The 13,832-nt window shown below is 40.4% G+C and overlaps 1 protein-coding gene across 1 annotated transcript in view; it reads left to right on the top strand.

The window, feature by feature from the left end:
- Positions 1–13,832, top strand: part of smurf2 (SMAD specific E3 ubiquitin protein ligase 2) — a 61,314-nt gene that overhangs the window by 19,922 nt on the left and 27,560 nt on the right. The window contains exons 2-4 of the mRNA XM_017705665.2: positions 5,375–5,413; positions 7,748–7,856; positions 12,579–12,712. Coding sequence (XP_017561154.1) covers positions 5,375–5,413; positions 7,748–7,856; positions 12,579–12,712 — 282 coding nt within the window. The remainder of the gene's footprint in view (positions 1–5,374; positions 5,414–7,747; positions 7,857–12,578; positions 12,713–13,832) is intronic.

The raw sequence follows: 13,832 nt of genomic DNA, 5'->3' as shown, positions 1-13,832 counted from the left end.
TTCCAGATGTTTGAGTGATGAGGTGGGTTTCACTGTAACGTTACACATTCCCAGGGATGTTTATGGAGAGACATTCTTCCTAGCCTGTGAAGCGAGCCTGTACATTCCTTCATACATCCTCTCCTCCTCCCTCCCTTCCTCCTTTTCTCTCTTCCTCCCTCCTTCCAGAGGGTCCTGATGTGCTTTCCCAACACCATCTTTAAATGCCTCCCATTGCTCTGTACTGCGTCTCTTAGAAAGCCAGTGTGTTCGTGTGTGGGTGTGGAATCGACTACTTCACGTGCTCAGAATGAGTCAGAATGAGAGTGCATAGGCCGCCCTCCTAAAGTATTTAAGAGGAGCTTTTTTGTGTATGTGAGGTTGGCGTGCGGTAAGAGGCTAGGCCTATTGTTCCAGGTGGATTCCGTGTTGCATTCATTCACACAGGGTGTTCTGTCTGAGACCTTTTTCCATCAGTAGATAGAAGGACTGGCTGCTGATGTAAAACTGATCACCAATATGATGCTATATATTTTACTATATCATGGACATTATGTTGTTGCAGTGTATTAGCCAAGGGTGGAAAACACCAGCAGCCTATTTCACCACCTGAAAAACGAGTTGTGTACACCTTTCATCAACTTGCATTTTTGGTGATTAGATCATGTTCATAATTCTTTTGACTGCATGAAAAGCCAGGTGTAAGCACCCCCAGACCACATTCAACACAAGTGTAAGGGTGGAGATGATGAATGTGTTGAAAAGTAAAATTGGTTCTCCGCTGGTCCCACTGGGGACACATTTTATTGAAAAGTGTAAATAGATTCCAGATAAAATATATCTAGACATAAAACAGACATGAAACATCTGTTAATGCAGGTGTAAACAAACTCGTAAATTCCTGTATGTGCAGGACTTCAACAAAGCCACTGGGGCTGAACTGCTGTCAATTGCCCTGTGAAGAAAAGTTTTCAGTTACAAGCTGTTGCTCTCTCTTTGGTTTTACACGGGTAAGAAGGATCATTGATTTTAATCGACGTTGCCTGAAATGGGCAAAAATGGGCAAAAACAGCACTTCTGGTTTTTAAACTGAAAGAAAAAAGGCCAGACATTCTGGCTGCAAAATAACCCCCAGATGAAATAGGAACTTTTCACAACAAACACAACAAAGTGCTGAAATCCAACAATTCATCGTTTGAGTGGTAATCAAAATGAGACGCAGGGATTAAGAACACATAATTACATGGAGCTGTTGTTTTAATGAGGGATGTTATTTCATAATCTGCTAATTTCAGGGGTTAAGATGCTCAACTACGTTTCTAATACATACAAGACATAACAGCCCACTCAGTTTGCTGAACACAAGAAAACAGTAGCAGTAGAAAAGGGCGTCCTTTCCAGGATGCGGACACCATCGGTAGTTTCAGTTTCTAAACTGAAAACATAATAAAAGGAATTTATGCCCGTCAGTCTGTGTTGTTGAGGGTGTTGTGTTGTGTAGGCATATGTCGTATTGCAGTTTTCATATGTAAACTTTTTATTTACTGTCAGCCTTTTTTGGTTTTTGTTTTTTGGTCCAGTGTGTCCTAAATTTCAGTTTGTTGCATTACTGCGTGGGACCACTGGATTTTGTGGCACATTTTATAATCATTGTACCGAGTTTATTTGACAGCAACCATTTTTAGTGTATGTCCTATTGTATGACCTTTCTAATGATGCATTAATACCTTATTTTTCATACCTAGTACTGGGTACATGTTTTTCAGTATTTGCTGATATTTATAACATTGAGTAACATAATTAGACTTGAGTAGTTGTTAGTATAAATGTACCTTTAAATTAAAACGTTAAATTGTAGCTGATTTTATAAATGATTTAAACTAGCTATGCTGCATTACCCTACTTTAAATTGAGTAGCGTTGCAGCGGAGAAAAGTGGGTTATGTACCACATCAGAAAAGCGACCAGCTGTAAAGAACATTTTAAGTTTTGATGCTTTCAAGAACAGTCTCTGTAGCACAATGACAGCAGGACTCACGTCTGAGACTGATCCAGGTGCTCAGTTGTTGGGTTTCACATCTTGTTGGAGTCATTTGGCTTGAATGTCCTCTGAAGCCAGGCATACACTCTCAGATCTTAGAAATCTTTTTTTATTTTTTTATTGTTGATTCATGCTGTAGATTTAAATAGACCATAACGTACTGACAAAGTCTGTGATTATGTTCAGACTACACTAAAATGCTTGGTGTGATGGACATTAGTGAAACGAACACTCTGCATGTCCAAGTACTGAGCAAACACACTGAGTAACTGAGCCACAGCAGCTTGATTCATTTACCACACTGTGCACTGAGTTAAAACCAGGAGGTGATGTACTAAGGGTAGGAAAATATGGTCACTCTGCAGCCTATTATATATAACCTTGTTATTTTATTCAGTCAAACAGCGTTTTTGTCTCTGTTTAGCTAGCCTGTGTATCCTCATCCATATTGAGGAAGTGGTTGTGATTGTTTGTGTGTGTGTTTGAAAACGGGCTAAAATCGCCGTATGTTCTTGATGAGAATGTGCCGAGGTGAACTGCTAAAGAAGACAGGTGACTTTGTACTTTGAGAAGCAACACTTCTCAACAGTGTGCACTGGGCTTATGTCACATGGTGTACATGGTGTCAAATGTAGGTATCGGTTTATTTTTTAGGAGTATGTGTAAATGAGCATGGTACCAAGCTGATACCCAATACCAGTATTGTTATCTATTCATCCCTAAACTTGCCAGGTGTCTTGAATTTTAGTATCTGTTTTTGCGACATATCACTACTTTTCAACCGCCTGCTTAAGATCCAGTGAGCATCAATCAGATTTTGTCTAAATTCGGCAAATGTTGCCAACTTGTGTTCTTACATTCTTGCTGTGAAGTTCTTTTTTATTATTATTATTATTATTTTTTCAAAGCACCACCTGACTGTTTTTAGCAGTAAACCATGTTTGTAATTTGTAAATAAAAGGCATCAATGATAAACAGATTTTGGCCACAACATTCATTGGCTTTGTGGCCCACGTGGCAAATATAAAATTTAATATCTAATCCTGGTATATCATGATTGTGCCAAATTTGTGAAGGTAGTAGAAATATTGTGATGTATTGTCATCACCTACCACCAGCAGATACTGTGCCTGCATGTTGAAATACAGAACTCGGTGTGAACCAGACAGAATCGATGAAGGAGTGTACAGGTTCTCCATAAGGGTGTACCTTTGTATGTTTGGGTTAGCTAAGTAAAGTCTGCTGCTCACCTGCACCAGAGTGTTGTGCAAGCCCCTTACCTCTACACGCACACACATTCCAGTCTGTTATTCTTTACTGTCTCTGATTTCTCAGAACTGGCAGATTTGTTTAGGTTGAATGCCTCAAAGGCAGCCTTTCTGACAAGCACCCTTTCTCTGCTCACTCCTAACGTCACCCTTTGGCATTCCCCTTTTCCGCTCGGCTTGTATCCATCCAGGCAACCAGACAGCTGTGATTTGTTCATCTTGTGTTTCCTTCTCTTTTCTTTTCGCCTGCCTCTCTCCCTAAAGTGGTTGTCAGATGTTCCTGTGTGTATAAGGTGCATGGTGACCATATGGAGTCTGCAGCCATGTATGGTTCTCATTAAGGGTGCTTCCATGAAGAGCCCTTAACCTCATATCCTTAGTCCACCAAATAGACCTGACAGAGCGGCCTCAGACATAAAGGGAGCTTACAAACCCTTTCAAGCTTCTTACACAAGTGCATAAAAGGAGGTCTCAAGTGTTCCCAAATGCAGGAATACTGAAGAGAGGTCTGCACCCAGTCAACTGTACATGCACTCTTGGTATGTTAGCATGGCAAGTAGGCAGGACTGGACGATACAGGGTAAAACTGCCAACTGCTGTATACTAAAACTCTAAAGGACTCGAAGAAACCTAAGAGGAAATTTGAAGGCAAAGCCTGTCAGTTTGAGTGTCTCAAAATCAAACATAGAATCATTCTAAATAGAAGATGTAGAAACCAAAATGCTCCAGCAACACATTCTACTCAGTAGTGCATATTGTGATAGTTATTGATTGGCCTCCATTGTTTAGACCAAAATAATTTGTTGAATAACGTTAAAACCCAGATTCATCAAAACATCCACAGAAACCCATTTGTGATTGGTCAAGACGCTCACAGAACACAGTAAAACATTGTGATTGATAACAAGCTCGGAGTTTTGTGATATGACTATTGCAAAGGGTGATCTTGTAATTAAATGATACATAATTCAGGTTTACAAGTAGCTAAAGAATGGAAGTTTGGAATGCTCCAAAATTTTAGATGTTTTCTATGGTGCTTTTGTTCTTCAGCTAACAGGTGGGGGTGGAAGGCATCACAAAACAAAGATTTTTAATGGTAATGGAAATGAGAAAGTGATTTAAAATGTTATTTTTTACCTCCACTTTCTTGTGCCGACCCACGTAGACAAGTTCAAATGCATTTCAGCTGTGTGGAACTATTTTGTGGTTTCTTTAAATTAGACAAGCAATTTTTAATGTCTACTGAGTATCAAGAGATACCGGAGACTTCTTTGTTGCAGGTTTGATACCGCTTGAAAACACAGTCGCACATGATGACCAGCTTATATTTTTTGGTGTTTATTATTTTTATTTATTAGCATTTTTTTTCCATTTTCAGTTTGGTTCTTTGGCCCAGTGTATCCTCATTTTTGTTTTGTTTTTTTTTTTGTTTTAGCCAAGATTTTTAATTTCGATGCATCACTACTTTTGTAAGTATCAGGCTAAAACAATGTACTATAAAGAGGTGAATGTTGCTGATGCATTTTGTGTCGGTCTGCTGTAATGTTTATTTGAATGTCTTGGCGAGTTAGTAAGCATGGCTCTGCTAGAATTGTGAGATGCCAAAATTAAAAGCTTTTGACTTCTAAAGTTTCCAGAGTCCTTTAGGAGCAGAGCTGTTAAAGCCCTGGCGGAGCTGAATGTAGGCCAGCTGCGGGCTGCGGATTCCACCGGCTCTCCACAGCTCGCGATGCATTTTTAAAGCTTGTCTGCTTGATCCGAGCACATCGTGCTCAGTAAGAGTCTGAGCATGACTCTCTGCATCTCCTGACCCATTTTAGCACCATGATCCTAAAAATACAGCCCCCTGACATCCAGATCAGAAACCTGTCCCTCTATAGCTTTGCTTTAATCACTGAAGCTGTATTAAAGACAGACATTGACCCACACGGACCAAACAGGGGCTCTGCATTAAGCGTTCTTTAGACTGCTTATTAACAATGTCACTTTTTTTGATCTGCTTTAGATGTACGGTCATAAAAGCCTGTTTTGATGTCTTGGCTGGCCAATGAAATTAAATGGTTTTTCTCTCTCTCTTTCTCTTGCAGTGCTGTGTGCGAAGAATCTGGCGAAGAAAGACTTCTTTCGTAAGTAACCCAGAGAGCGACAGAGAGAGTGCTCTATTTCTGTAGCTCTATGTAAATCAGCTCGGTGTTTTAGAGTCGTCCCGTCTGTTTGAAGTGCGCCGAGTGAGATAAGTGTTCTTCCCCCGTGAGACGCCAGAAATGTGGGTCAGTTTGAGGAGATAAAGCGCCCCTGACTGCAAGGCACACACACACAGCTATAATCTGTCTCTGTCTAGTCTCTCTCTCGTGTTTTTCTCTTTCTCTCTCTGCCTCTCTCTCTCTCGTTTTCCAACACGCAACACAGTACACGTTGAGGCTGACGACAAAGGTGATCAGATAACCCAAGAAAAAGGAGAAAAGCAAGAGAAGAGAAGAAAAACAGTAGTTTGAGGGCTGATAGTCTGCAGATTGCATGTCTGTACACTCGTCACGGCTGCAAAACTTAGCAGTGCACCAGTAAAAACACTGGTCGGCCTGGAGGGAAATTAAAGAGAGCCGTCTGTGTGTCTGTCTGCCTATCTTTGAGTGGGTGTGTGTGTTTGGAGTTGTTTGGGTTGTGGGTGTCTGGTAGTAACAGGGTAGTAAAGGTCAGTGACCTAACTGCCAGTTACTGCTTACCTGTCCCGTAATAGCACTGTCTGCACCTGTTTTAGAGAAAGTGTCTGTGTTATAAGTGGGCAATATGACCGTATGTCTTGTTATCATGATGAATTATGTTTTTCCGAGTATACCGTGGGTGTCATCCATACTTCAAGAAGACTGAACAACCGCAAATTTCTGTTAAAAAAAGATTTAGACCAGTATAGAAACTGCATAATAAAAAGTAGCTGACTGGATTTCAGCTCAGTATGCCAGTGTTATATTTTTTTATTTATTTTGAGCATTTGATGTTCTTTTTAAATAGTTCTTTTTTTTTATTGTTTTAATTTGTGTGATGCTGTTTTTTCTTTTATGGTACTGATATTGACACAGAGTACCAGTCGACACTGATCTGATATTTCTTCTTTTAAAATATCAATTGTTAAAATAAGCATCTGAAGGTAGACTTCAAATCTTCTACACACACTATATTGCCAAAAGTATTCGCTCGTCTGCCTTTAGACGCATATGAAATTGAGTGAAATCCCGTTCTTAATCCATAGGGTTTAATATGATGTCGGCCCACCTTTTGCAACTATAACAGCTTCAACTTTCTGGGAAGGCTTTACACAAGGGTTAGTAGTATGTTTATGGGAACTGTTGACCGTTCTTCCTGAAGCGCATTTCTTGAGCTAATATGAAGGCCACATAAAATTTGGAGGTCTGTAGTGATTGACTGCAGAAATTTGGTGACCTCTGAACACTATGTGCCTCAGCATCCGCTGACCCCACTGTCATTGCTGTCGTTCCCAATTACTTCCACTTTGTTATAATGCCACTGACAGTTGACTGTGGAATATTTAGTAGTGAGGAAATTTCACGACTGGACTTGCACAGGTGGCGTCTGATCACAGTACCACGCTGGAATTCACTGAGCTCCTGAGAGCGACCCATTCTTTCACTAATGTCTGTAGAAGCAGTCTGCAGGCCTAGGGGCTTGTTTTTATACACCTGTGGTCATGGAAGTGATTGGAACGCCTGAATTCAGTGGTTTGGATGGGTGAGTGAATACTTTTGGAAATATAGTTTAGGACCTCAGTGAATTCCAGCGTGGTCCCGTGATAGCATGCCACCTGTACAACAAGTCCAGAATTTCCTCCCAACTAAATATTCCATCGTCATCTGTCAGTGGTATTATAACAAAGTGGAAGCAATTGGAAATGACAGCAACTCAGCCACAAAGTGGTCGGCCACGTAAAATGACAGGTGCATACTGCACAGACGTCACCAACTTTCTGCAGAGTCAATCACTACAGACCTCCAAACTTCATGTGGCCTTCAGATCAGCTCAAGAACAGTGTAGAGAGCATCATCGAATGGGTTTCCATGTCCAAGCAGCTGCATCCAAGCCTTGTGTCATCAAGCGCAACGCAAAGCGTGTATATGTGAAGAAGAAATATCACAATGTGAGAGTCATAAGTCAGGGTAGATTTGTTACAACATTGGAACAGAATTTTTTTTCTTTATCTGAGTCAGCTTTTCCTCCTGAAATTAACCTAATACCAGTATCTGTTATTGCCTCTCAGATGGTTTATTTTTGGGAGTGTTAAACGGAAAAAAGACTACTCAGTTTTTCATTCTCATACTGCTTTTTTCATGCTGCGTTTTGCCTGTTCCAACTTGTTCAGAAACCATATTGCCCACCCTTAGTCTCTGTATGTGCATGTGTATGTATATGTGTGACTGTGTAATACTGTATTTTATTACCTGTTTTAGGCCTGCCTGACCCCTTTGCTAAGGTGGTAGTGGACGGTTCAGGACAGTGCCACTCCACAGACACAGTCAGAAACACACTCGACCCCAAATGGAACCAACACTATGACCTGTAAGTGTTTTCTCCCTCACTCACACACACAGTCTGATAAACACACACAAAATGTGGCATACATCATTTGCAGCTGACCAGTCTGTTTCAAGGATTCTTCCTGCCTATTCACCAATGGAGGAAAAGTTTTCTCAACATCCAGAGCTGTACAACACTCAGCACACAACTTAAAACAAAACTAAACAAAAAAAAAAGTTTTCAGTTTCAGTCAGTTTGCACTCAGTTTTGCTGTTTTGTGTTACTTGCTTGTCCATCAAATGTGTTAACTTGCCACTTAAAGAAGTATCTTCTGCTGGGAAAAGGTGCCATCTATAAACTCCTCTGATCGCAATAGCAGCAGCTTGGGAGACAGTTGTCAGCATGTGGACACGCATGCAAGAGACTTGGTGGCTGTAAAAGAATCAGATAATGTCATGAACATACCACAGAGATAGATGTCACATACAGTAACAGCATCGGTTTGGTATTTAACAGTGCTACAGCACAAAGCAGCACAACCAACAACGATCATTACCTGATTTAGCCACAGTTAGTAAAAGATGCTTCATTTAGCACTGCATTCAAGTAATGATAAATAAAAAGCTAAATCCTAACTGTTAAAGAACTTTTGCTGCATGTTGGATGCTGTAAACGTCACACTTGCAGACTTGAAAGCAGTATTTGTTTCACTCACACAGTCACTGCTTCACTCTGTGTCTGTTACTGACACAGATATTCTAGTACACAGTCTCTCACTCTCCCACATACACAGTCAGTGCTTACTCACATTCAGCAGAAACCTGAGAGATAGCAATGAACGAGATGCTTCATACAATACGTCTCGGCTGACCAGTGCTTAACATGCCTGTTATTAACCCATCAAATGTGGCCTACACACAGATTCAGGTCACCACTATCAAGAGAGGCTCCTGTAGATTAAGCCATGGCCTGTATACAGACCTCATATGCTCTAGATTTGAGCAGGTTTGCAGGGGTTTCAGCAGGAGCTTTAAAGTCATCAGCTTTGTCTCCATGGCCACATCTAGACCACACATCTCAGTGTGTGTCGACAGAGAGCTGGAAGTTGAAGCAAAAGTAGTAACTTTCCTTCCAACAATCCTCTCAGTGTCACTTTTCCCAAAGCCCTAAGCAAGGAAGAGAGAGCGCATGTGCATAGGGGTGAGGATGAGAATGAGGGAAAGAGCAAGGGAGAAAGTTTCCAGTATTTGTCCTCTCCTTACGTGGGATGACAGAAAGAGGAAACACGTGTCTCAGTTTGTTTGGTTGCCTTGGTGACTGGATGCTTCCCCCCAGCCGGTTATAGCCAGAGAGTCAGAAAGAGAAAGAGGACTGACATTAGCATTACAAGAATAGTTGAAATTAAATTTACAGTTTTCTCCTTACCACAAATGCAGTCAGTCATCCAAGACTTGTTCAGCATCTGAAGTTTCTTCAGATTTGCACTGAACTAGACAAAACAGGCAAAGAAGGTGCAAAGAAATTCAATCTTCAAGACGGTTGCTGCTATTATAGTACTGTTTTAGCCATGCGACATATTTTTCTCCGTCCATACTTTTATTTATAGATAACACTCGAAAATGCCACCAGTGCAAGTGGAAAACATGGTTGACAAACACGGTCGTCACACCCATGATGATGGCTGGAGGATTGAAGCATTTCAGCAGAGGCTTTCAACTTCATACATCTGTCATGACTGTAGACACACAGGGTTAATCTGTGATCCAGCTCAAATTGTATAAAGCATTTAAAGCGGAAGGATGAAAAGTGCTCTCCTACAGACAGAGGATCATATTGTTCTGCTTTCTCTAAATAGTCAAACATGTCAGCGTGGCCGTCTGGCTTGAGTGAGTACAGGAACTAGCTAAATGTTTGCTCAGCTCTTACTTTCTTAATTTGTCCATGTTCAACGCAGTGAAAGAAAGAGACATCTGACCACAGACAGATGTAGATGAATAGTGCTTAAGTGCCGTTATGTGACATTATTAGTCAAATATCTAATTTACACATCAGGCCAAAAACGAAATGACACTGATCCAGTTCTGTAACAAATCATGCTGTGTGCTGTGATGTTGTTAGCTGTGTAGGTCTTACTGTGTGGTTATATACCATGGAATTGAGTGTTTGAGTTGTCAGAGATGCTGCTCACATTCAAGACAGAGTACCAAGAGTAATGTAGTATGTTAGCATTGTTTCAAAAGTTTCAAAGGGTTTCCTTCACTTCCCCAGCTATATGGTCCAAATATGGTAACTAAGCAGAAAGACAGCCTACTTTGAATTCTTTGTTTTTGTGATGTCACAAAACAAAAACAAATTTTCTATATGTGCCTGTTCAGTCTACAGCAGTTCAGCCCTGCCAGTTCAGTCTAGGAGTGTATGATATGATAATAGTTTGTTGTTTTTGTAATAATATATCGCTGTTGTCGAAGAAAACCTCGTGTCTCCAAAATGGTAACTTTACAGGAGAAGGAAAAAACTCACTTTACTTTCAATGTATGTCAATGGAACCAGAATTTTTTCCACATCATTTTGGGCCGTTTCTTTTGATCCATTCATCATTAAATGTATACACAATGTAAAGGACAACTGGTACTTCCAAATTATTTAAAAAACTGAAAAATGGCAAAAATGGAGATATGAGGTTTTCTTCCGACAGCAGCGATATGTTGTTTTGTTTATCATTTTTTATGATTCCTAATTCAGATTGGGCTGTTTTTGTTTTTAAGTGTGGCTCAGTAAAAGGCAGCCAATCAGAGTAGAGCTCATTTGCATAAAGTAGCCTGTTAAAGTCAGGGGAAGAAGGGGGAAACTGTTAATTAGAAGTTTGGTCCAAATATCACTTTAATGCCAGTGTTTAGATTTCTCTCTTTCTCTCTCTCTCTTTTTTTTTTTCTTACACACTCCTTCTCTCTCTCTGTAACTTGGGGCAACAGGTGGACTCCCGGGTGCAGCTGGCCCTTTCATTGAGGAACTTTGGCTCAGGGAGCTCTGACTAGGCCATGCCAAACTTTTAACACTGGCCTCAGTGCAGCAGCAAGCACTTAGTGTAGCTCTAACTATTCAATCCCTGCTTATTACATCTGCTCTCAGATCAGTGTCTGATGATCTCCATGCACTGTCCAAGCTTACTATCCTTCCTGAGATCATAGTCATGTGTTTCAGAGAGTTTAGACATCTTTCTTTAGCTTTTCAGTTATTTCTGTCAACACTAATATCATCTGCCAACTGTAGGATGTTCCTGTGTGCTGGGAAATAGGACCTGCCTGTGACCTTTGTAGATCTTTGTTAGTAAAATGACCATCCAGACAGGTTAAGTTTTGCTTTTAGCACTTTGTTCAGATTTTGGCTCAAACTCTGCCTGCAGGTCTTTTACAAGCAGTTGTATTGTCTGGAAATAAGCGTAGTTTGGCACGCACAAAAGTTCCACAAGAGTTCCGCATAATTTCTGAGCTCAGGGCTTTATTAAATTCTCTGGCGCTGGAAATTTGATAAATGTTTGCCAGCTTCAGAGAAGCAGCTTTTTGTTTGGGTTTCCTCTGACCCCTCTGGCCTGGTCTCCCTTCTCTTGTCTCCTTTCATCTCCCACCTCCTCCCCTTTACTCCCCCTCCCCATTTTCTCCTTACCTCACCCTTCATTAACAGAGGATTCTTTCACTTTGGCAGCCTCTTAAGATCTTATGACATTTCAGACATGCTTGAAGGACTCTGGCCAGAGTTTTTGAGCTTTGAGGCCTTCTACATCTTGCTTTTGAAATCAGCTACTGGTTCTGGATAGTATTGATGAAATATCACAGTATTTTCCAAATATTTTACGTTTAGTCAGTATTGTATCATATTTAGTTGTGCATAGATTAGTCAGTGTTATTGAACCTGTGATTCTTGAGTACCGCTTTTCTTTGAGAAGAATGTCGTAGGAACTTGACGTTGTGTGTTTTGATTTAGAGAATTTTTTTTATGATTGAAAGAATGAGCAATGCTGAGTCATGAGGAAAAAATGCTGTTGTGAGTCTCCCTGTAAAGCATGAAATAATTAAAAAAATTTACGAGAGATTTCTGGAACATCATATGTCATATGTATCAGTGTCGCACACAGCCTCAAAAAGAAGATTCTGCTTTATATTTAGGTCTCCAGTGCAAAATCACATACGGAAGAAGATATGACAACAATGCTAGATAATTCACTTACATCCATCGAAGAGACGTCCGTCATGAGGTCTAGGCTGAGTTCTCTTTTGAATACTTTTTCTGTACCTTCACTCAGAAGGTGAAGAGATTGAGGACTCAATTGACCTTAACTGATTACCAGATTGAATTGTTGAGTCAGAGCAAAGAAATAGTCAAACTGTGCTGGACTGCAGCCCTCAGTTCCTGCTCCACACCTGCTGTAAAGGAAGTCAATTCCAAAGTCATAGTGCATATTTGCTGAAAGCATCAGTTCACGTAATCTAGCAGAGGAGAAGCAGGGTGTGCGTATTGCTCTAGGAAGGGAGTGATCATGAAGAAGGCCAGTGAGGGATGAAGGAGTTAAACCATGAAGTGCCCTGAATTATTATAACTACCTATTAACCATTAGTCATAAGTCCAGAGTGTGTCATAATAGAATGAAATGTGCGCCCTTACAGTTCGTGAGTTGGGCAAGCCAAACCAAGAACATTTAGCCTTACAGAATTGGCGGGTAAATTGCCAAGAAAGTTTGATTTATGGCTACATGTCTTTCCTCTGTAGATACATTGGGAAGTTGGACTCCATCACCATCAGCGTGTGGAACCATAAGAAGATCCACAAGAAGCAGGGCGCCGGCTTTCTGGGCTGTGTACGGCTCCTCTCCAACTCCATCAACCGCCTCAAAGACACTGGCTGTAAGTGTGTGTGAGTGTGTTTTTGCGTGCGCGTGTGTTTGTGTGTTTATTGCTCCAAAGTGCATTCAGGATGGCTTTCTGTGTGTGGATAACCTCAGCAGCCTCAGCTCTGAAAGTGTGCACTGACAATAATATGCATGTTATCTGTGTGTGGATGTAAATGACACCGACTAGTCTGTATCTGTGTGCACTTATGTGTGTGCATGTTTTTTCATATGTTTTCTGGAGAAAAATGTCCAGACTTTATTGAACAGTCAGAAAAAACGTGTGCCTGTTTCATTGTTTTAAGATTAAGCTTAGATTTAGGTTTAGTTATCCCTGAAATCTTTTTATGTGAACGTAGTTCCATATATTGGCACAGGCAGAACACAACCTTAACCTTGTATCTCAAAAATGGTAACGTTTCAGAAGAAGGGAAACATTTTTAACTTTGAATGTAGGCCAGGTTTGTACCGTTGCTGGTCGTCTATTTGCCATGACATTTTCACGCAATTTAAAGGGCACCTGCATTTTTTTTGAATGATGATAAAAAATAAAAAACAACAGAATGAAAGTGCAGTGTTTTGTTTGGACTGACATGATACAGAATTCATACAGTCAGATAGGCGTCACTGGTGAAATCAACTTTTTTTATTTTCAAAATGAAAATAAGCAAGCGGCCTGTGAAGACAATTACGGTTTATTTACTGCAGTTAAGGTTAGAAAAAATAAAAACGTAAAATATGGTCTGTGCATTTTATTTTTATCCAAAATGTTAAAACATGTATTAAAAGTAGCAGAACTTGTTAGATTTACATCACCTGTTCTCTGTAGAGTACATATTAACTTACTTTCACTTAGAAAATCAATAAAATTTGTAATTTGACCAGTAGTGTTCAAACTTTTGCATACGACTGTATGGGACACGTGTGGCCCTCACATTCTAACACTGTATAGAAACAGAACAACTGTGTGTGCTTTTTTTCTGGTGAGGGTTGTGGAGCTATAGGTAACGGTTTTGTTGTTCAGAGATCCAGATGGCACAGACGGAAGTGATTTCTACACTCTAGTACGATGCTCTCAAATTCAGACACATGGGCTCATTTGTGATGTGCTGAAGCAGAACCAGGCCGTTTATGGT

The sequence above is a fragment of the Pygocentrus nattereri genome, chromosome 14 (assembly GCF_015220715.1).
Source record: "Pygocentrus nattereri isolate fPygNat1 chromosome 14, fPygNat1.pri, whole genome shotgun sequence".
NCBI classification, from domain to species: Eukaryota; Metazoa; Chordata; class Actinopteri; order Characiformes; family Serrasalmidae; genus Pygocentrus; species Pygocentrus nattereri.
This window is presented reverse-complemented; position numbering and strand designations above follow the sequence as displayed.